The sequence below is a fragment of the Taudactylus pleione genome, unplaced genomic scaffold (assembly GCF_031769625.1).
Source record: "Taudactylus pleione unplaced genomic scaffold, aTauple2 ptg000046l, whole genome shotgun sequence".
In the NCBI taxonomy this organism is placed as follows: domain Eukaryota; kingdom Metazoa; phylum Chordata; class Amphibia; order Anura; family Myobatrachidae; genus Taudactylus; species Taudactylus pleione.
Genome location: NW_028284448.1, coordinates 3,555,279 through 3,580,244, shown reverse-complemented (window position 1 = coordinate 3,580,244; position 24,966 = coordinate 3,555,279). Strand labels below are relative to the sequence as shown.

Below are 24,966 nucleotides of genomic sequence, written 5' to 3'. Positions count from 1 at the left end.
ATCAGATCAGATAAACTAATCAGTGAACTAATTAAATAAATACAGAGGTACAATAGTTATGTCACAACACATTATAAATAACAAATTGTGTGCATTTACATTTGGTAAACGATTTTAGTACATTTTGGATGCTCTCTCATATAGGTATGTTATTTCAACTGTACTCTGTATATAAAACCGTTCACCATGCATTGCAATTTGAAATAAAAAACTGCAGACGCCCACATTTCCTAGACTATAAAATCCCCTCCTATTTCCGTGTTGTGTAGTATGTTGTGATGAGGGAGCTGCGTGGGGTCTCTGTTGGTGCAGCAGGGGTGTATCTAGGGGTCCAAGTGCCCCCGGCAAACTAAGGGACTGGTTCCCCCCTCCAATGACTGCTTCTACTAAAAAAAAAGAAAAAACCACACACACTGGGCGTAGTTTAATTCACACACGTGAAGAAATAGGGAGAGTGTAATTTTTATTTCTCTCTTTAATATATATATATCTTTTATAGAACTTACTCTAGTGCAAACCACTATATATAAATTTTTTTATGCAAAAAAAACACTGGAAAAGCTTAAAAACAGTGAATCAAAAGCAAACAAAATGCATTATGGGTAATATAATTTACATATATTCAAATTGGGCTATCTATACAGCATTATGCTTTTTAACAACTGATACCTTCACTCCACCATTAATTTACTGGGATGATAACTCACATGAATCTTTTATATTATCCCACATAAGAATGAAGACAGGGCCTGATTCAGAGCCGAACGCTCTGACCAGAGCGCTCGCTCTGAATCAGTGCCCTCCTCCATGAAAATGGAGCGGCCTCCTGGCCGCTCGCATAGCTGTGGGTGACCACCCACAGCATTTGCGAGCGTCCATGATGATGGTCGCGATGGTCTTGACCATCGCGACCATCGGGCTTGCGACGGAGACCCTGCGGTAGGGTCTCGCTGACGCAAGCCCTGGAGTGATATTGGCTCTATCAGAGCCAAAATCACTCCCACTGACATCACTAGTGATGTCAGTGGGGCCGGCTTCAGACTGGCAGGCACGCCCCCGGCACGCCCACCAAAGGGGTGCTTGCGCTCTTTTCCTGCACAGTTGACATATTGGAATTAGCGAGTGGTGATTGATATGTGTTAGGTATTGTGGGGGAAGAGATGTATAAGGAATAAAAAAAATTTACTCTCCCTAATTTTAAATGTTTCTGATATAAAGGGACATATAAGAAGGCTAATACATACTAGCAATTAATGGAGAACACTGGCAAGAGCAGAGGAGACAGCAGGAGACCAGGGATCTTTGCTGCAGCTGACTGTGGGACACTGCTAAGAGCAGAGGAGAGACAGGAGATCATGTGCTAGTGATGTCGGGCTGAAACAGCGCCCCCCCTCGGCCGGCGCCCCTGGCAAGGGCCATCGAGGCCAATAGGAAGATGCACCCCTGTGGTGCAGTAATTTTCTTTGTAGACAAGGGGATCTCAGCAGCTGCCAGTACATTTTGGTGTGGTATGGAAACTTTCAGGCTTTTGTGCTGCCACAAATCCTATTGGCACTTTAAAAGAACGCTGCTGGCTAGGAATCAGTGGGCAGCATTGCACATATTTTTTATTAATCTGGTCATCAGATTTTAGAAATGGCCAAAGGAATCTGGCCCTCATTCAGAGTCGGTCGCAAGAAACGATCGCTCTCTCTGAATGAGGGCAGCCGCTTCTTTTTTTTTTAGTGCGGCCTCCTGGTCGCTAGCTAAGCTGTGGGTTACCACCCACAGCTTAGCGACCGACCAGGGTGATGGTCACGATGGTCAAGACCATCGCGACCATTGTGGCTTGAGACGAGACCCTAAGGTTGGGTCTCTGCAACTGCAAGCCCCAGGGATCTTCCTGCTCTGATCGAGCAGGAAGCTCCCCAATGACATGATGTCAGTGGGACCGCCTCCAAACGGCAAGCGTTCCGTCAGGAACACCTCCGTTTGTGTAGCCACCCCCCCAGCCCCGCGTACAAACGGGCCGAGCTGTCGATCAACATCGACAGAAGGCCCTTTTGTAGTGACTTCAACCCGGTTGCGAGCGCGCAGCGCTTGCGACTGGGTCGGAATGAGGTCCTCTGTTTCTTGGAAACAATTGGACTAGAACACGTTCTATTACACATGCAAACTGGCTACAATTGTTGCATGTCTTGTGCGTTAGGGCCAGTGGAACACTGTAAGCATGTAGGCATGTAGAGGGGTATGGTGGGAGCAGTGCATTAAGGTGCGTACACACGGTATGATATCTATGAACAATAACTATATAGTTCAACAATATATCGTTAATATCGTTCATTTTTATGCAGTGAATGACCAACGATGCGCGTTCCCACATGAACGATAGCGATATCTATGATCGTCCATACTAGCAGGCCAACTTGCACGATATTGTCAACTTTGCCTGTTCAGAGATGTGACAGGATGATTCACTGAAAGATATCTTTCAAAAGGTGCATACACACGGGACGATCGACAACAATATCGTTGTACGATCTCCCGGGTGTATTGGACAATCTATATCGATCATCCAGCACACCACCAATTCACCATCGACTATAGCGACCTGGTCGATATCGACCAGGTTGGCCTGCATACACGGTCAATGGACGATCTCGATATCATCCATACGTGCCCGTGCTTCGCAGGTCATTGGGCACCGAAAAATGCATGATATGAACGATAACGATATGATCGATATCATTATCATTCATATTCCTATACACACCTAAAGATCTCTTTGAAAGATATCTTTCAAGTCGTTGTTGATACAGATCGTACCGTGTGTATGCAGATTTACAGTGAAGTACAGTGTCTTCCGTGCAAGCCCATTGAATTGCTGAATGGAGCTTCACAGTACATGAGCCGACTCCAGGCAGGTGGTGCAAGAGAGCCCAGCATCAGCCTTGGATGAATGTTATATAATGTTTCTTTCCTGAGTTTTAGATTGACTGTAATAAGTCGTGCTATCAGCATAGACATTTGCATATCCCAGCTGCTACATTCAACAAATGGTGGATGTGCAGAGTTTATTTAAAAGAAAAAAGATTATACTACCTTTGGTCCTTTTCAGTATGTATGTATTATACAGGTAATGAGAATATATTTTATTCATGCTAGTAGTTTCTTCTATAACTAGCTGACAGTCATTTCTCTTTCTACTGCAATTTTCCTTTTAACATCATTTGGGAAATTGTCCTATAACTGATGTAAATTACTTTATTTGAGAGTTCAGAGAAATCATCTATTCAGATTTTTCAGCTGAAAATACTACTACTTGTTCACAGTACAGCATTAAGGAGAACTTAACGAGTAATCCCAATAACAATCTGTACCCCTACTAGTTTTTAATTTCTGCTGCTTTTAAAATGTGACCTCCTTGTATACAGTACCTGTTCCCGGAGCCTGTGCCTGTACTAGGGCAGCAACATTTCAGTTGCTATGCATGGAGACCTGGATTTGAAATAGTTTACATCACATGACTCCATGTTTGCTCATGCGGTTGCTACACATACTAGTGGCAAAAACAAGGCAAATGCTCAACCTGCTTTCCTAAATACAGACTGCTTTCACCAACATATTGGAACACTTCTCACATGGCAATACATCACTCAGCTACAAGCATAGGGGCTGGGCACAAATATATATATATATATATATATATATATATATATATATATATATATAAAGATAGTCAATAGATAAAAATCAATTACCAAGCACCAGAGTAGTAGTCTGGAACCATGGGGCCCGGAGAAAGTGCATGTCATATCTCCCTCCCCTGTACTGAACCGTGCCAGTGCAGTGGGGTATGGCCGGTCTGTAGGAGAATACTGTAGTGAAGAGAAAAAACGCAAACAGTGGCAGTATCGCGCCTGGGTGTAGAGGTCCAATTGGGGGAATAGAATGCTTCGGTGATCTGACAGTAAGGGGTAGCTATTTTTGGCACTGCTTTATTTGTGTTAATATGACTTTTATCTCCTTTGTATCATTGTTATTAGTCAATAGAGGAGATTGTATTATATATTCTGATAATGTAATTTAAATTGACCGAATAAATGTGCTAGAGTGAAATTCCACAGGGTGCACAGCTTATGGCTGCAATTACTGCCCCAAGCAGCTTTCACTGGAGTGGAGACACCTATGGGAAGCTCCCCTATCAGCTATGCTCCTACTTTGCTAATTTACATTGTACCTATATTAATGTGAGTACTACTAATGATCTGTCTACCACCATTATAATTATTATTTCAGGTCTCCTAATATCTATTAAAAGACCTTTCAACTAACACTGTGTGGTCATGCCAGGGAACACCTAATTTCTTTAAATAGTAAAGTAGTGACTCTTTTTAAACTCATAACTTATAATTGAAGTTTAGGATTTTACCTCAGAAGTGTAATTATTAAGTCCATTGAAACACAATGAATGAATGAGGAGGGAAGGAGGCAGGGGATCAAAGAGTAGAGGGGAGAGGAAAGTGCTGATCAGAGAGGGGAGGTGACAGAGGCCAATATGAAAGGAGAGGAGATGGAATTAAAGAGGTGAATAATCAATCTAACAGGAAAGGGGAGGTGACAGAAGATGATCAAAGTGGAGGGAGGGCTGGAGTGGAGGCATATGGGCATCTTGAGGAAGCATGAAATGTAGAAACGGATCTCAGATCCGTAACTTATTTAGGATTTAGAGCAAACTAACAGGTGGCCGACACACTCTGCAGCGCCCCATGAATTCCGGAACCTTGGATGGTGCCCTCAGTCCATTTTGGTACCCGGAGCTCATGCTCCACTGGAACCACCCTCTCTACAACCCTGCCAAGCACTATTGTATATCAGGAGCTGAAAATGCCAGGGCAATAGCCCCACTCTTTTATGCAGATCATTCTTTATTGGTCCATTTCCAGTGTAATATAGTAACAATAGTTTTTGGTGTGTCTTTACTTCATATAACCTTAAAACACACATGCTGCATACACACTGTACAACCTGCACAACCAACGATATCGCTGATAGATTTCCCTCCAACTTTCTGTAGTGCAGGGCAAACAATTTTGGCTGTACACACTGATAGATATCTATGATAGGTATTTCAGTGAAGTCATCTCTTAACATGCAAATCGTGTTGAAATCGTCCAAGTTGGCCTGCATGTACGGAAGACCATAGATATCGTTATCATTCATGCAGGAACGCACATCGTTGGTTGATCGTTCACTGCATAAAAATGAACGATATGAACGATATATCGTTGAACGATATCGTCCTGTGTGTATGCAGCATAATTTCTCATTAATTCAGGTCCATTTCTTTGCTAATAAAATCTATATAGTTTTAGCATATGCTTTATGCTGGGAAAGTGTCATATCTCCGCATTTTTCCTTTATGCAGAGGCCTACTGTATTTAATGCGCAAGCTAGCCCTTTAGAGGCCCTGTGTTACATATTCATAAGGCTTTCAATCTGTTTCAACAACTTGCCACCCACCTGTCATTGCCGGTGGAGTGGATTCTGTTATCGTGAGTGCAATTGGAGTGTTGGGGCATTGCTGACCAAATCACCATAACACCACTAATCTCTTCCCCCACCCCTGTTTAATCATAAGCACTTGCCCTAGTGATGCCAATGGAAAACTCAGTTGTGAGCACTGCAGTCACTGGTAATTGTATAAAGATCTGCCAGACACTCTTACATAAAACATAGGTGGTCCAGAGTAAACCGTGATATCCAGCACAATATTTCATAGAAAAGCCTACAATCTCCATAATATGGTACAGTGCTCCATGTTGACTAGAAAACGTATCGAGCGCCTCAGTCCACTTGGTTTGAGGAGGGGAAATAGGGTGTTTTTCAGGCCTCTAGCTCTAAGTGACCTCCAGTTGGACTTTAAGGGCTCTATCCACCCTCCTCTCCAGCTCATCATCTGTAATAGCGCCCTCTGGCTGGTCCAGATCTATGTCTAACATGATTCATCCTCAAAGTATACCAACAGTACATTACTTTTGAGCATCTCCTAATAGTGGCAACCATATAATTAAGTACCTAAACAAGACATTAATAAAAAAAATTAAACAAAAAATATATCCTAGAAACAAAATAACACAATATTAAAACAAAAGATTAATAAAATATAAGACCTAAATATAGTGTCCGTATTAATGGCAATACAGATCGGTTACATTATGATCTTATGCGTCTGCATGAAGTTATCATTTTGCAGCATGTCTAACTATAATTTGATTGTATATTAACCTGGTACTTGTCTTGCTTATCATGAAATAGAGGATCATACATGGTAAAATAAGCTTCTTTTCATACTTAACTGAAAGTCCAATTATACATGTACAAAGAATTAACTAGTTGTTTTCTTTTTAGCCTATCATTGCTTTCCACATTGGGATATTATGGATCGTTGCCAATATTAGCACTACAGAGGATGAGAATGCTACAAAGGAGGACTGCTATATTGCCAAACTCATCCCATTTCTAATGACAACACATTGCCTAATATGGATGTGTGGAAACATTATGCTGATCTATCATGGCCATCAGGATTTTGTTGAAGTGGGTGTGAAATATATGTAGAACTAAAGAAGATATGGGATAACATCATAAGTGGTTGATATGAGTACGGAACATTGCAGTGCTCATGTGAAAGTCCTCTCAAGAACTGTAGCCATGGGCGATAATGTGAGTTTTTGGGAAAGTCTGGTGACAGGACATCCTGTGTGCATCAACTGGAACCAAGAGGCCGAAGGATCCATTTACCACCTGGCTAGTGTTCTGTTTGTATTGGGCTGTATGGGAGGAAGTGGGTTTTTTGGCCTTCTCTATGTATACATTTTCTTTGCTTTGAGCTTCCTCTGTACGTGTATATGGGCCTGGATGGATGTCTGTGCTGCTGATGTGTTCTCCTGGAACTTCATCCTTCTTGTGATATGTATTGTGCAGATAATTCACCTCGCCTATCAGCTAAGGAGTGTCACCTTTGAAGCAGAATTCCAAGACGTGTACAATGCAGTCTTTCAACCACTGGGGATCTCACTAACTGCGTTTCGAAAGATTATTTCACATTGTAATGCAGAGGTGATGACACTGGAAAGGGAGCATTGTTACGCAATTCAAGGAAAAACTCCCATCGATAAACTTTCTTTACTTGTATCTGGAAGGTTGGTATTGTTTATATTATATATAGCATATGTACAGAAATGACAGCGACACGTAGACAGTAATGAGTAAGTGCTATCATTATATACATGTATATCTGTATCAACAGCCATAAAAACATTGTTTGATACTATGTTGGAAAGCTAGTAAGTGCTACCTACAGATGTGCCCACACATCTTGTACACAGATGCTGCAATCGCGCCATACAGCCTCATTTGGCGCACATTGGACTTTGCTGCACAGACATTCTGCCAGAGACTTTTTCACAAAGTGTTTATTTTTCACTTCACTATTAGCACAAAAGTACAATGCAGGGTACACTGACTACTGACACTGGCATCTCATGTAGCTTCTGTGCACAACTCAGTCGCTAATGTGGGTAAAAAGGCAAAAGACATAGATCCCATTGAAGTGACTTGTGCCATGTATCGTTCTGCTTAATCTGCAACTTTATACCAATTTCTTTGCGACAAATGTACTAATCTATTGCTTCTAGTACACTGTCTTACTACAATGCAAATAAAATTCAGGAGAAAGTACATATGTATGGGCATTGCTACCCGTAGTGGAGCTCTAAGTCATGCGATGGAGCTCTAAGTATGTTATTACAATGCAAATAAAATTCAGGAAAAAGTACATATGTATGGGCATTGCTACCCGTAGTGGAGCTCTAAGTCATGCGATGGAGCTTTAAGTATGTTATTACAATGCAAATAAAATTCAGGAAAAAGTACAGATGTATGGGCATTGCTACCCGTAGTGGAGCATCTTACGTCACATGGCACAAAAACGCTAGGTGAATAAGGACACATCTGTATAGGGCAAACTTAATTAATTTTCATCTTCTGACATCTTTAATGGTTTAATTAGTCTAGTTTAGTAGCTTTAGCTAAATAGATTGCTGTATCTGATTTGGCATACTTCAGTGTTTTTTTTTACCTCATTAGCTGTTTCCACTCTATTAAAGTACTTGATTATGGTACCAGAACAGAGCTGGTGATATTGAGCCACATCCTATAATGAGACCCATTTTGCTCTTCCGTGGAAGTCTGGGAGAAGAGGTCCAAGGGACGTGTTGGGGCATGATGAAGCGATTTGTGTATTTGTGCAGGGGTGATAGGGCCATGATGAGACAAAATTTGCATCATCAGGCCCACATGCGCTGCACAGTGATGCAAATAGCAGCCTGTCACTGCAGAGACTGTGGTTGGTGACACAAATCATGTCACTGGGCGGGATGCATGACGTATCGCATTCGGGATGTGATGTATCCCTCCGCTCTTTGCATGTAGGCCGGTGTTAATTATGCCGGTATTCATGAAGGAAAGCTCAAAGGACCACTCTCTCAGTGAGAGTGGCCCTTTGCGAATGAGGGACTTCTGGATCTATGACTCAGAGGTCCCTCTGGTGTCATTCTGCGCATGTGCAGAATGACACACGCACCGCGAGGGGTGCTGGGAGGAATCAGTTTGGATCTCCCTCTCTGCACTCTCCGAAGAGAAGCCCATAGACCTCTATAGCGTAATACCATCAGAAGATGGCGTTACCCACCGCATCCAAGCCTCGGACTGCATCGCATTCTGAGGCTTGGCGCATATGAGAAATGCGGGCAAACTCGCACTTTTGGGGTTTCACTGAATTTTTCCCTTTCCTGCATTCCGTCCATTGAGTTTCTGCCACACCATTAAGAAAAGCACTTTCGGTGAGGTTCCCCTACTCTCCTAGGAATCTGATTGGTCTTCCCAAAAATCAAGAGTTTCTTGGAAATTCTTGGAGAGTAGACAAGTATGATCCAGACCACCACAATCTGTGCACTAAGGGAATAGAGGGCAGTCTGACGCAAAGGGAAGTGAAGCCTTAGACAGAGGGGGAAAGTACAGGTGCTTTTCATTATAAGCTCAGTAAAAACGCTATATAAATGTACTGTAACTGTGCTTTGTATTGCTTTTGCTATATTTTATGGACGGCCACCTACTGCACTAACAACCAAATAAATTGTGTACTAATCTTAAATAATCCATATAAAATAATACATTAAGGTGTAATATGATTGCATTTACATTATTTTTAGATAGAGCTAGTGATGTGGGTATTTTAAACGAATGGTGTACTGTAAGAGATAAAAGATGGAAGAGCTACTTGCTTATCATAAATCGGAGCAGCTGGACAACGGCTATCCATTGAAATGTTTTATATACTCTCAAAATATAAACTGTACAAATGCTTCACTGGCTTTAACGAGTAAATAAATCTCACAAGTGGAACTTTTGTATATAAATAATGAAAGTAAATAGCTCTGTTCAGTGTACCTTTATACACTAAATCTATTTAAAAATGAAAAAGGTGGTTCAGAAATTCTTTTCCATGTCATTAGAGACAACTAAACTGTATCCCACACATTTATGACACTGTTGTAAGTAAATATATACAGGAAATAATGGTTAGTTTGCTTTGATTTCATGATCTGTAGACCAGTGCTCATTTTTGCATTTTCCATGTCAATGATAAAAATGTATACTTTTGCAGAATATGTCCTGCTTTAAAACCAAAAATTGTACCAAACTATATATAGTCTTGGACGACATCTTTGAAATGCCCAGACCTGCAGCAGTTGTAATCTGACATCTCGTGGGTCAGTTTGAACACCGACTAGACTGCTCATGGCAAGGTGCCATGAATTATCAGAGTTCAACCGGGGCATGATAGTGGGTGCCCGATGGATGAGACATTTCATATTCAAAGTTTTGTGGGCATTCAACATTCCTTGAGCTATAGTGTCACGTGTGTATCAGGAATACCTCATGGAAGGCATTACCACCCACCGTGGATAGCACATTGGCTTACCATGGGTGCTTAACAGTGTCTGGCCAGAGTAGTCTGTGACAAGCGACACTGGCTCAAATCACATCCTCATTTAATGCAGGAGGTCAGTGCAGTGTTTTTTAACTTCCATTGGATATGAGAGCAGAAGACCCACTAAGAGCGCCCTGTTAACCGCTACGTTGCATTGCTTGATGACCATTTGCAGACCTTCATTGACTTCATTTTACCTCCACAACAATGGACTATTCCAGCAGTATAATGCACAGTATCATCAGTCTCAAATTCTCCAAAAGGGTTTGAGGAGCATTCTGCAGAGTTTCGACAAATGATGTGGCCAACACGTTCGTCCGACATGAACCCAAGAGATGTTAATTTGCACTCAATATCCTGCACCTACAAATATCAAGGAGCTGTGGGAAGCTGTCCAGACTACATAGGTCAACATCTCTCGAGAGATCTTCTGTCCACTTGTACAATCGATGCCATGTCGAGATGCTGCACATTGGCGATCTAGAGGGAGTCCTACTGTAAATAATACTAGGCATCTATCTCATGACTTTTGGCACTTAGTTTATATCATACTTACCTACCCTTCCGATTCGGCCGGGAGCCTCCCAAAAATCAGGTGCCGTTCTTGGCTCCCCGGACAGGCAGTCAAGCCTTCCAGCGGCCACCGACCCCTCTGCCCCCCTCGGTTACAATAGAAACCCCTGCAGTGGGGGTGGGAGATGACGCGATTCACGCTGAATCGCATTATCATGACCACGCCCCCTACTTCACAATGCCGTTAGTCTGGGCATTGTGTAGCGGTGGGTGGGGCCAAACTGATGTGCCTGTGTGACCACGCCCCCTGCTCCGTCCACAAATGCATGGTAATGTGTCCTGTCACGCCCCCTATGCTGGCCACGCCCCTTGCCATGCCGACCTGCTGCTCCTTCCCGGAGGGGTCATCCAGAATGTTGGCAAGCATGGTGTGTGTGTGTTTTTATTATTTAGTTCTCACCAGTAGTTGAAATGGAAATGTCGGTATCAAAAATGTAAGTGAATGGAATTTAGTAGTTTTATAACCAATGCAGTAGGAAAACTGACCTGTATATAATACTACCATATCCCTATACCACCCAAGTCCACCACTGATGATCAGTTAATAGTGCATTTTGTTAGAGAACTTTTGTCAATATTGTTTTTCTGGGATTTATTTTTCAGCTTGCTTGTCTCAGTAGATAGGAATACAATTCCATATTTATTATATGTACAGTTTCTTTTACCTAAGAGTGACTTTATTAGTAGCTGGTTGCTGCGTGTCAGCACAATCTGGAATCACAAGGTCAGCTAGAGACTTTTAAGTAACTTGTGCATGGCTGTAGTGACCTTATTTGGTAACTGCAATGTTTCCAGTGAGTCCTGTGACATTTACAAGTCATTTATTCATGTCTATTGTGCAGCCTCTCATTCCACCATGCCTTAGATATGAAGCTAAACCTGTAGAAAAGATTTGACAGCTGAAATAGATTTGCCACCAAGCTATCAAACCTTATCACTTTTCTCACGCTTGTAACAACAAAAGGTTGTCCTTTGTGTAGCTTCATCATTATTATTATTATTATTATTATTATTATAATTATTATTATTATATATCTTGGTCTAAAATTGGATGATTGTAAATCTCCAGCATAATATCTGCAGGAATATAGAACTGATGTGTAGTCACAGAAGTCGCAGACAACAAAGGTACTATTTTTTTCCCCAATATGTGTGTGTTTGTGTATGTGTGTGTATATATATATATATATATATATATATATATATATATATATATATATATGATGTAGTCAGGAAGCCGACTGTCTAAATGCCAACCGCCAGCTTCCCGACTGTCAAATCCCGGGAAGGTACTAATGACAGGTGTCGAAAACCCGATGCCTGTCATTAGACCTATGCTTGGAGACTGACGCCCTACATCCCGAACGGAAGTAAACCGGGCGGGAGCGGAGGGTTAGGTGTCAGGGCTCCCGGGGAGGGGACTTGGGGTTAGGCACACCCCGGGCAGGTTAGGTTTAGGCTAGGGGAAGGGGGTGGTTAGGGTTAGGCACCCCTGGGGGGAGGTTAGGGTTAGGCACCCCCCCAGGTTTAGGCTGCGGCAAGGGGAGGGGGGGGGCTAGGGTTAGGCACTAGGGGGAGAGGTTAGGGTTAGGCTCGATTTTGGGACAAAGCAAAAGAAGAAAAACTTGCCACCATAAGCTACAGATATTTTTCTATAGTCCAAACATGTTACCTAAATAGCAAGTATGGTGCGTCACAGAGTTACTTATAGATAAACAAACATACGAAAAATACTATTTAAATATTAAGAATAGCTATTTTTGTGTTTATTTCTGGTCTGAGTCTCCAATAGTGCATTTAAATGGTCATTAAAATCACTTTGACTCCCTGGTTTTCTCTTTTCTCCTCCAAGCCTTCTATATTCTACCCATCACTCTTTTCTAGTCCCAGATGCTTCTACAAGTCAAACTCCCTCTTTACTCTCATTGCTCATTTTTGAAAATAATGAGACTCATTAAGATTTGGACGCATTTACTTCAATAGTGCAGTCGTAAAATATGCTGTATAAAGCAAAGTGCACATATAGAAACCGTTGTAATTCCTACACCGTTCACCTGATTTGGATGTAATTACCCTCAAATTAAATCTGAAAGTCTGCAGTTAAAGCACATCTTGTTTGTTTCATTTCAAAGCCATTGTGGTGGTGAATAGAGGCCAAAATATGAAAATTCTGTCAATGTCCCAATATTTATGGACCTGACTGTGTGTATGTGTGTGTATATAACATATGCACTCTCCCCTCAATATAGAAATATCTATATTTATTACCTTCATCAATATTTCGGTCACCATTTTCAAATCCAACAACATGTAGCTCCTGCTGCTGTCATTCCCAACAAAACATGTAGGATCTACAGTATATGCATACTTGGCTACCTTTCATTTTTCCTCCCCAGAAGGCCAGGGAGGAGAAGCAGGTGGGCGGTGATGGGGGTGGGGCCTGATGTTTTGTGTCATTAAGCCCCACCTCTCATGGTAAATTACCATGAATAGTGCATATTTAAATAGGGGGTGGGGTCAAATTAAGCTCCACGCCTACTCGGGGATCCCCCGATCTCCTTTAAAATGCTCCCCATTTTACCCACTTCATTAGGAAGTAGGCAGGAATGCAGGGGACGTGCCTACTCTACCGCTGGTGCGGTGGGTTACCCGAAAAATCGCAAGCCTCCAGCGACAGTAGGCATGTATGAGTATTTGGTCAGATGGGTGACTGAAATATTAGTGACAATGATGTGATTGTTGAATTGCAATGCTGTATAAGGATTTGTTCCGCAATTGGGAACACTGGACATGTGAATTTGGTGGTAATAAAATTGAGAGTGCACATTACTATTATACAGTATTTTGTTTGATTCCCAGGAAACATTTCTCTGTGGTCTCTTATGATGTACTCCTAAGGCGGAATTATTTGTTACGTGAGTGCATGCTGCTTTTGGATTTGCTTATTTGTACCCTGAAGACGATACATTAAACTATCAAAACTTGAACCTTTAATAACTGCTGCCATTGGTGTAAGTGTTGTGGGCTCTAACTTTGGAGATATAAAAGTTGTATATTATAAGGGCACAGTCGTGCCCTTTATATTAAGGCTGAATCGAAAAAAACGGAAATCTCTATAGAAAATTTTGGCGGGGGGGCATGGTGTTTAAGGGGCTACACCTCAAAAGTTATAGGAAGTCCCGAACTGAAATTTGCAATGGATAGGTAGAACTGTATCTCAGTACTGCATGCCAAATTTCACGGCAAAAAAATTAAAAATGAGGATTTGGGAACAACCTAAAATTCCAGCTGTTATTTTTTTCTGACACTCTCAGGACCACTTTTCTGCTGTTCCCTATGGGGGATTTTTGGGAAGGCTTAACTCAGGGTAGGGGGTAATTTAGACTTGGGGTTTGTTTTATTTGGTATCTCCAGGGTAGGGTATTTGGGGGTTCAGGTAAATGAGAAAGTTACAGTTTTTAAACTATTACCTCACAATTGTGCCATTATAGAGATAGGAAGCCTCAATTTGTTGCTCAGCCTCAGTAGGTGCCTTCAGCAGATGTACTCACTGTGGCTTCACTTGGGCGCACAAAGATGGCTGGTCAGTGCGGATGGTAGCGGCGGTGGGACCCAGGGGAAAGAAGCAGCCATTAGCTGCAGCCGGCGGGGACGGTGGCATGGTAGCAGCAGATTAGCGGCGTGTGGTCACCGGTGAGGGCTGCGGACCTGGCGGCAGCGGCAGACAGATGCAGCATGCACAGATCTGGGAGATTCGTGATGCCTGCATCTGTGTGAGATAACTGTAAACACAGATGCACGGACAGGCTCAATGAGTTAAATTGAAAAAAAAATAAGGGGTGCCCCCTTCCCAAACTGAACAACCAGCAAATGGGCTTTGCAGACCCAGTCCTGGTGGTGTTAAATACAGGGGACAAATGATGTAGAGGCTACTCAGAACCAGTTCTGGTTGCCAGAATACAGGAGACAAATGACGTAGGGGTCCCCCGTATTCAGCGCAACCAGCACTGGGCTTTGAGCAGGTTCTGGAAATACAGGGGAAAAAAATGGCACTGGGACCCTTTCTAGCAGGGGGGGGGTAATACCACAGCCAGGGGAGCTCTAACACCGGGCACCCCAGCCAAAGCATCACTCCTGACCGCTAGTCAGGCCAGGCTGGGGATCCCTGGGGAGCTGGGGACCCCCAATAAAGGAATCCCCCTCTCCAGGGCACCCCAGGCCCAGGCTGATAGCCCCGGTGCTATCCTCGACACCCCTGGCTGGTGGGTGCCGGGTTGATTGTGAATAGCGTGGTGCAAGTAAAGAGTTACAAATATTGTCTTTTGGTGTGGAACTACAGTTCCCAGCAAGCCTCCCCCACATGCTGGTACTTGGAGAACCACAAGTACCAACATGCGGGGCATTACGGGTCCGTTGGTACCTGTAGTGCCACAGCAAGAGAAATATTAAAATAAACACAAGACACACACACCGTTGAAAGTAAAACGTATACATGCATACACACATGTACACACACATGCACACACTATCTCACATACTCAACTATGTATCCCTGAAGCCAATCAACCTGTAATAAAAAAATCCATACTCTCCTCCTCCTATGCGTGGAATAGGTCCTCGTCACTCTATGTAGGCACCCCCGAACTGGCAAAAAAAAAAACAATACGCGGAACCATGGACATTAGTACTGTCCTCTAAGGACAGTACTACCCGAATGACTGCTTCGCAGTGGGACTTACCTATAGAACTACCGGTGCGGAGCGCTCATTGGCTGAGAGAGGCGAACCTTTCACCTCTCAGCTAATGAGCGGTTCTCCACATTGACTTCAATGGTGAGAACCACAATGCCCATTTCAGAAATGGTCACCGCGAGCTGTGTCATCGGCCCGCCCCCTCAACTGGCATATATACTGTAAGCCAGTAGGACACGGCACGGCAGTCCATCGGCCCGGGAGGCAGCAGAGAAGAGCTCCCGAAGAAAGAAGACACTGGGGAAGTCCTGGTTGGGCGGCGGTCATGCAAGAACTTAAAGGCTGCTGCCCTTCAGGTGAAGACGCCATGGAAGTCCTACGGGAGGCGGCAGCCGTGCAAAAGAGCTTAAAGACTGCCGCCCCCCCCTGGCGAAGGTGCAGAAAAATAAAATCTTAAAACATTCTGTTTTTTTTTTATATTTCTTTTACAGGGGTCATATAGGTACCAGCGGGCCCTTAATCACCCACTTGCTGGTACTTGTGGTTCTCCAAGTACAAGCATGCGGGGGAGGACTGCCTGGACCTGTAGTTCTACTGCATAAGGGGGAGTGCACGCAGTTTTTTTTTTTTCCTAAATATATTTTAATTAATTTTTTTTCTAACACAGATGCATGGACGGATCTCACTGATCCATCCATGCATCTGTGTCTTATTGATTTTTTTTTTTTTCAGATGCAAGCCACACGGATCGCACTGATCCGTGCGTGCATCTCTGAATCATTCATTTTACACAGATGCCTGCATCACAAATCTCACTGATCAGTGTATGCAGTCAGCTAGCTTTAGATCTTGCACGATATTCCCAAGTCAAAATGTGCTGTTTAAGCACCATATCGTGTCCTGGAGTGCCGGGGAATGTTCAAGGGAAATCGTTCATGATATCGCATCGTGAGCACATCGTTCCGTGTATAGGGGTTTTAAGAAGCAGTTCAGGGCTGGAACTATCAGCGCTACTGAGCCTTTCTCTCCCCTGCTGCTGCCCCACTGCTGCCACTGCCCCGCACGACTGCAGCCTGCCCCCTCAGCCGTCTCTCCCTCTGCACCCCCAAAACACCTCCTGTGTGCTGTCCCCTCCACCACCAGCACTAGTGTACCATTTTGTTTCCCTTCTCCCCTGCAGGTGGCCCGGTTTGCTGCTCCCATCCCTGATGGTTAATAAATTATAAAAAAAGCAATTATGTTTCATAGACAAAAAAAGTTGAGGCTTCTTAGACAATGTTCACACTATTTTTTTTTATCTATTAATCGGTCAACTTCTAACCTTATGATATGGTGTGACAAAACAACTAGGAGTATAGGTCGAGGTAGAGAGATGGTTTAGTAAGCTAATGGTCATAGGTTCTAGTCCCTAATGAGATATAAAAGTTATGGTTGTACTTTATTTCAGTTTACTTCATTTTTTTCTTTGATTTCTTGCAAGAATTAAAATGTGTTAAATAGAGAATTTACCATAATAATAGATATAAAGATTTATATTTATGTTTTTAATTGGTTATGGATAGTAACCCAGAACATCTTGGGCAACTTTTTGACAATCCTCGTCTGTATGGTATAGAGATTAAAACTAATGGTTAACGGTTCAGTCTCTAAGGAGAAATTAAATCTTGTGAAAATAATGTGTTCAGAATTATTTCATTTTATTAATTAGCCCACTTATAGCTCTGTGATATATAGTGGTAATAACTATCAGGAGTATGGGGTAGTGTTAGACTGTTTAGGAAGCTAATGGTCATAGGTTCAAAGGACATACATAATATGGCTATATATAACTATTTTTGAAAGGATTAAAATGTATTGAATAGAGATTTACTATTATAGTAGAAATGAAGATTTTATACTTCTCAATTGGCTATGTATAGTAACATCTTAGGCTACTGTGACATTGCAATTATAAATATATAACATATTTGAATGCTGAACAAATTACAAAATACTATTCACCTGGATAAGAATGAATACACCTGTGTAAAATCAATTGGACCAATAGAGACACAGAAACAGTCTACAAGGCAAGTATAAGAGGTCTATCCAGACCCAGCAAAAACACTCTCTGATAAAGTTCCCAGGTTGAAATGAAACTAGTTAAGAGAACTTACCTGCTTTGCCACCAAGTGGACTTGGTATCGCTTGGGGTATATACCCATATTGGAATACCCTCTTTGCAAAATGGGGATATCAGCTGCCCTGTAGAGACCATTGAGACAGGGGTCAGCTGCTGGATGCGTACAGGCCTACGTGTGCATTAATCAAGTGCTCTGGGAGCTGAAGCCAGGCACTGGTCTTTGAGGCCTAACCAGAAACGGTCGGACGCGATTTATGTGCGGAGTGAACTTGCCGTACGGCAGGCGAGAGCAAAGTCACAGCTTCATTGTTGTGCACAAACATTTACAAACTCCATATATTTGTGGACTTTTGGGGAGATCCGTGCATCATGTTATGCGAACACGGCTCCCTCTTAATCACCATCTTTAAGCATCCGGACATTCATTCCGTGCCACTTATCAGGGATCTAGCACCCCATATAATTGGAGAATTTTATATTATAACGGAAGATCATTATATGTCATTCATTGAAAGCAGCCATTTATCCTGTCCACACATTACATCTTTTATCTTCAGTGGAATGACAGGTGAAAATTAACATCTAATTGATACAAAGATACAATATCTTTTATAAAGCTACAAAAAGGAATTTGGCTACTAATGCTGGCCATACACGCTACAATTATCGGGACGATCCGCCCGATATCGGCGGATCGCCGCGATATTTGTAGCGTGGGGGGGGGGGCGACCGAGGGTTAAATATTGCTCGGTCGGGCATGCTGGATTGTCCAGCATGCCCGTCCGATGCGATATTTCCCGGTAAACTGTCGGCCGCATTGGGCAGTGTATGCCCAGCGCAGCCGACAGACAGACATTTCCTGTGTTCCTTCCTACGGAAGGAACAGGGAAATGTCTCCTCCCCTGGGGGCGGAGCGCGGATGTCGGGCTATACACTGTGAGATTTCTCTCACAGTGTATGCCGCAGACATCTGCGGCTGGCAGGCTGCCAGATAAAATGTCTGTCGGTCTGACAGACATTTTATCTGGCAGTGTATGCCCAGCATGAGAGTGATTTTATTTATTACAACCAGCCCACATTTATATAGCTTTTTAGGAGTACCATAATTGTGTGTATAGATATTACCATGGTTTTATGAATACAACCGGTTGTTTCTATTTTTTAGATTGTATTGAATGTGAATTTATATACTCTTATGTGTTAGAAAATAAAGTATTCTTTATTTCACATATCAGACTTCATGATACTAATACTTATAGCGCAAATTATCCTACATTAGCATGATCTGAAATTTCACAAAACCTATAGAATTTCTGCCAATCAAACTTCAAAAAAGCAATGACATTCTGATCATTAAGACTGACTCCTTAATGGACGTGGTCCTTGCGCAATACAGATATGGTATGCCATCACAACCTGTGGTCAACTGCAGATTCAGCACTCTCACAGTGTGAGATTCCTGTCACTAACAAAATGGTGGAGCTGCTTATTCACAGAATTGTGTGCTCATTGGAATACACACATGCAGTCTATGCAACTGAGGTCTAAGCAGAAGATAGAGCTGCGCAGATGGGATAAAAGTGGTGTGGATGTATTGCACAAGGACCATGTCTATTAAGGCGTCAGCCTTAATGATCGGAATTTCATTGCTTTTTTAAGTTTGGCAGCCTTAATGGAACATGTGAAACCATAAGTTTTTTTTTTTTTTGTCTAAGGAATATATAACAGACAGATACGGACGGCACTCCTTTTTCAAGGAAATCAAGGAAAAAGGGTCAATAAAGACCCGAAACGTCGGAAATACTTTTGGTTGGGCGTTTATGGGATGGCCGGTAAATAAATCCATTTTGAGGGATTATAGCAGCAAATGGCTGCATCTTTGTATGCAGCATTACTGACCCCGGTGGCTTACTTCAGACTAACATTCTAAGAAGCCATAGGGTTGCTTTGAAGTTTGATGTGTGACCGATGGTGCGTATTTGTATTAAACCGGCGGAATAGAGATGCAGCCAGAGGAAGTCTCTGTACATATTACAGCTGCTACGGTATTAGAATAACTTCTACATACCACTGCATACAAAGACACAGCAGCGATGGGATAAGCGTCCACCTCTGAATCAAGACCATAGTTTTTAAATCCCCAAGGTGTAGGTTTTAGCAATGAAGTTACCATTATAAATGCATTTCATGAGAGCACTAGACTGAAGTTTAGAGACTCATAACAGGTTAGTTTGATTGGCTGGTTATACTTATGAGAATGCATAAACAGTCAATGGTAGATTGTAGATGCACAGACTATGCAAATGCATCATGGTCATTCAGTGATATCACAAGAACTCAAAGGATATGGCAGTAATCATAATTTCTCTACAGAACGATTGAGCATCGCACCCAAAATCCCTGTATCTCACTTCTGGTTATTTTCTAAAATGCAATTTAGCAGAAAACATTATAATCTAGTGATAGTTTCTGAGGAAAATATACTAATGTATTTTGGAGTATAAAACTTGGTGCTATATAAAATTATATAGGGGCAGATTAAATTACCTGTGGTGTTTATCACGAGGGTAAATCTCCGGGTTTAATGCCCAAAGCTATTTAATTATAGGTCAATTTCCCTGTATGGTAGACCAACAGGTAATGAATGTTAATCCATAGATTCCGCATTAGGTGTCAAAGTCTATGGCTTATCGCGTGTGTTAAGCCCCAGAGGGTGCATTCAACGCATATTTTTACTCGTCGCTCCTGAGGCTGTACATGTAATGCATGAGGTAGTAGTAGGTACATGAAAAAAAAAAAAAAAAAACTAAGTGTTTCTGGTTAACCTATCCACTACTGAAATAACTAGTATGCCAGGGTTTCCCATCTCCAGTGCTCGGGGACCCCTAACCATGCATGTTTTACAGATCTCCACAGTATGACAGGTGAAATAATTAGCTCCACCTGTGGATCTTTTTAAATGTCAGCCAGCAATGTGCACCAATTAGGATCTGAAAACATGCACTGTTATGGGGGTCCCTGGGGTCTGGAGTTGAGTAACACTGTAGTAAACCATTAAAAAGACTGTGGGGGTCAGTAAATGGTGAGGTGCTTGTAGCCATATTAAGCTGAGACACTTTAATGAAAATGAGCATCTATTATGTGGTATATTTTTTTGATAATGTATATCTTATAAATTTGGCAGGATACGCGTGAATGTGGATGGAGAATTTCTTCATTACATTTTTCCACTTCAGTTTTTGGATTCACCTGAGTGGGACTCACTCAGACCCTCTGAAGAGGGTTTTTTTCAGGTAATAAGTAAACGCATGTTTCTAAAAATAAACTTTATTAACTTTTCATACAAATTATTCTAGGGGAGTAGGGATAGCTATTGATCTCTAGCTAGGTAATATTTGATTTAATTGCATCAACAAATAGAGTAGCGTCCACTATAATACATCAATCTCTTATGTTCTCTGAAGAGGAATGATAGCCTTATGTAGCTAGCAGGTGTAGAGACAGCAAATGTGATTTCCCAACAGCTTGCAGCCAGGAAATGATAGGCTACATCTGAAAGGGTTGAGTACAGGATGCCGGCTGCCAGCATCCTGACAGGGTTAGGATACCAACACCACCCGGTGCCTAAACCTAACCTCCACACACCTTTTTTATTTATTTATTACCAGTTATTTATATAGCGCACACATTACGCAGCACTTTACAGAGAATAATTGTCCATTCACATCAGTCTCTGCCCCAGTGGAGCTTACAATCTATATTCCCTACCACATGCTCACACACACACTAGGGTTCATTTTTGTTGGGACCCAGTTAACCTACCAGTATATTTTTGGAGTGTGGGAGGAAACTGGAGCACCCAGAGGAATCCCACGCAAGCACAGGGACAATATACAAACTCCACCCAGTTAGGGCCGTAGTGGGAATCAAACCCACAACCTCAGTGCTGTGTGGCAGTAATGCTAACCATTACACAGTCTGTGCTGCCCCTAGTTCGAATTAATTCATAAACAGACAACAAACAAAGAAGAACCTAAAGTGGTATTGTGTGGTTAATGTAACAACATCCAGTGTCCGCTATGATTTTAAACATCATTTGATATCTAAAATTACAATTTGTGTTTGAAAATGACATTCACTAGGAAGCAGGTGTTTTTATACATTGCATTGATCATTGTTTCCAAATATGACCAAATATCCTTATAACCTTGGGCCTGATTCAGACCCGGTCGCTATGAGCGTACGCTCGCTCAATGCGTATGCAAATATTTTAAAGTGACGCGGCGGGGAGCGATCGCTCCCCAAGGCATAAGCACCCCCATCTTACCTGTACGAGTGTTCGCTTTGTGTATGCAGACTCCCCTTAGCGTATGCAGAGATGCCCACTGCACCACGTCTTCTCCTTGAAGTTTGTGAAAACATTGGTACATCGACCACTAACGGATGTGAATGCAGTGCTTGTGGTAGCTTTTTTTCTACCGCAAGCATTGCGAGGAAAACAGAGTAAAAAAATGGCTGGCCACGTGTACTATGACGCTGCCTGTTAATTATGCACGCCTCTAAAATGGCGTTGAAGCACTCAGGCATGCCTGCGTTCGTACCTCCACTCCCCCATTTTTACTGGACTGCCCCTGTTACCACCCACAAATGGCCACTCCTGTCACTCACTCTGCTGGGCTGGCTTTGCTGTGCGAGCGAGGGATCTGCGAACACACTGTGTAGTTTGCGCACTGCGACATATATGCATGCGCAGATTAGCAACCATCGGCAATAGCGAGCGCAATGCGGATAGCGTCGGGGTCTGAATCAGGCCCCTTGTTCGGTGAATGAGTCTTAACCCTGCAGTGCACTATGGGGCTGATTCTGAGTCTGACCCAGTGGAGCGATTGTTATTGTTCTGTGCAAGCGTCTAAATTGCAATGTTCATGCATCCAGAGTACGTGCGCACAGAGTCACAGTTGCGTGTGAAGCAGCTAAGCTGATGCAGAGACGGTGCTTCTTATGGGAGTGTCGCGGATGTTTGTTGCGTTCAGATATGCAGGGTCATTCACATTTGGAGGCCATATTCAGAAGGGAAATCTGCACCTGCCATAGGAGCAGTGCAAGTGGCGTATGAAGATGCACCAATCGGTATATGAGCATCTAAGCACGCTGAAAGTACGTGAATCAGTCCATGCACTTTCGGGGACACGTACGTACTCCAGAGAAGGGCTTTGTAAATGGCATTGGCATAAAATTGCAGACGCGACTGGGGCAAAAGACGCAGACACTGATGCAGCTCGTGTCCGACTCAGATTCAGGACGTATGCATCTCTCAGTTTCAGACTAGTCATACTTACTATGTCAGATTCACTTAAGAAACAATAACACATCTCATACTGTTTAGTAAACAGTGTCCATATTGATATTTGCAAATCGAGTTCTGATTTGTAATGTTGCCTTTTCTGCTGTCTTACAGGTAACACTTACTGCAGAAACAAAGTGCCGATACATAACTTGGAGGAGGAAAAAGCTGTATTTATTATTTGCCAAGCACCGCTTCATCTCAAGACTCTTTTCAGTGTTGATTAGGGGAGACATTGCAGATAAACTCTATGCATTAAATGACAAGGTGTTTGTGGACAGTGGATTTCGATTTGACATAAGGCTTCCCAACTATTATCACAAGGCTTTACCAGAGCAATCGCATTTGACTACACCCGCCATTTGTGTTCAGGACTTCTCTACAAGGAGAAAAGCAGCCAAACGACTATAACCAACTTTTCTCCAACTTTTTTATTGTGTGCTGGGAATACTAGCTTGATAACAGACGAGACTCATCAGCCATGCAATGCAAAGTGCCGCTCGCTGCATTAATAGTGGCCAGTACTTGCTCGTATTCACTGTTTTCTAATTATGAAAGTCTACTAGTTTAATTCCCATTCATGTCAATAGTTACTATTTTTAATAAAGGGAAAAAACACATAGGCCATGCAAAAACCACTGGTGTTCAACTAAAGATAAAACAGGCATTTCATAAAATCAATCTACTTTAAAAACCATATGTAGTGTAAATACGTAGCACTTTTCCTAGGTAAAGAGATGTGAGGCATCTTTGTGGTTTGAAATAGTCTAGAATAAAGTTCTCAGCTGAGTCAACTTCAGCCAATTAAACTTAATTCCGATAAGACTATTGGTATTCCTCTTATGCATCCTAAATGTGCCCATACATCTGACCGGTATTTCCGCGATCCTGCGACACGATCGGGTGGAAATGCTGGCCAACATCAATGGTCAGCGATCCGTCACAGGATTGCTGAAATATTACATGTTAAATGTCCCCGATTTGACGATCGCGATAATATTTTGTTCGCGATTGTCAAATTGGGAAAATCCAACATGTTGGATTTCTGCAATGCCGGGTTGCAGCATCGCGGGATCGCGGCAATCCATCGCTGATGGATGGGCCCCATAAGTTATTGGTTCATTATCTTAATTGGAACCTTGAAATATTTTCTTATTTTATGATCTATAGTAGTGACAATCCAGAATTCAAGATGAATACTTTAACATCCAAAGATTTATTCTGAATTTAAAAAAACCGTAATGCATAGAAATACTGTATGTATTAATAGTAAACTTTTTTTCTCATTTCTTTGTAGTGTCTTTATTTTTTATAGTTATCATGGGTCACTCACTCAAAATTGTATGTTATAGATACAAATAACTTCAGTGCCTTTTTGTTTTTCTATTTTGAAATCATACTGATATGTAAATAAAAAAAAGTTAATATAGTTTTAATCAAGTAATGTATAAAAGGGTAAAAATTAAAGAGTATCTTGTCACTTAGACTCCATGCAGTATTCATGAGAATGATGCCAATCAATTAATTAGCAGCCAGGGATGTAATAATTTCACTTGATGTAATACAGACTAGTAATAAGTATTCATGAAGTCAGGGCCAGTAGCAAGGTCAATGCAACCAGTAGCACAACCCATGGCACAACACCAAGGTGGCAGTACACTTGCTACTCCACTGGCATCTGTCATTAATTGTCCTTCTCCCAGTCTTCTCTCTCGTGACTTCACGAGCAGAAGTGCCCTGGAATGGCACTGCTTTACGTAATGGGTCCTAGTGAATACGGTTTTTGAATATTGATTCAGCTAACTAATTTTAATGTAATTGCAGAATTGAAGCATGCTTTTCTTAATCTCAGTATTATTGGAATGATTACAGACTACAAAACTTTTCTGAATTTTTTGGGGGGAGGATTTAATTTGATCAGGGTCAGGAGTTGAGTGTCATGACCTTTGTTCTTTGGAACGCCCATATACTTTGTAAGCCGTCATTATTGATGTGTACAGAGATCTGCTGTACCAGTTTGTAGAGACCTGCTTGGCTTGCTCACAATCTCTGGAATACTGGAAACCTTTAAACTTGTCTCACACATACCTGGTAACAATCTTCTTGCTAAAGTGGAACAATATTCCTTTGAGTAGACTTCTCTGGAGGGTCACAATACCTAAGGATTATAAATAGATCCTGCTATAAAACCATACCTATT

The 24,966-nt window shown here is 42.2% G+C and overlaps 1 protein-coding gene across 4 annotated transcripts in view; it reads left to right on the top strand.

The window, feature by feature from the left end:
* Positions 1-24,052, top strand: part of POPDC3 (popeye domain cAMP effector 3) — a 68,137-nt gene extending 44,085 nt beyond the window's left edge. For 2 of the 4 annotated variants that reach the window (XM_088460506.1, XM_088460507.1), the window contains 3 exons: positions 6,391-7,184; positions 20,607-20,715; positions 22,881-24,052. In XM_088460506.1, the coding sequence (XP_088316632.1) occupies positions 6,640-7,184; positions 20,607-20,715; positions 22,881-23,177 (951 nt within the window). In that variant the 5' untranslated portion in view covers positions 6,391-6,639 and the 3' untranslated portion in view covers positions 23,178-24,052. The remainder of the gene's footprint in view (positions 1-6,390; positions 7,185-20,606; positions 20,716-22,880) is intronic. The other 2 variants (XM_088460509.1, XM_088460508.1) reach the window with 2 other exon arrangements.
* Positions 24,053-24,966: the final 914 nt, after the last annotated feature.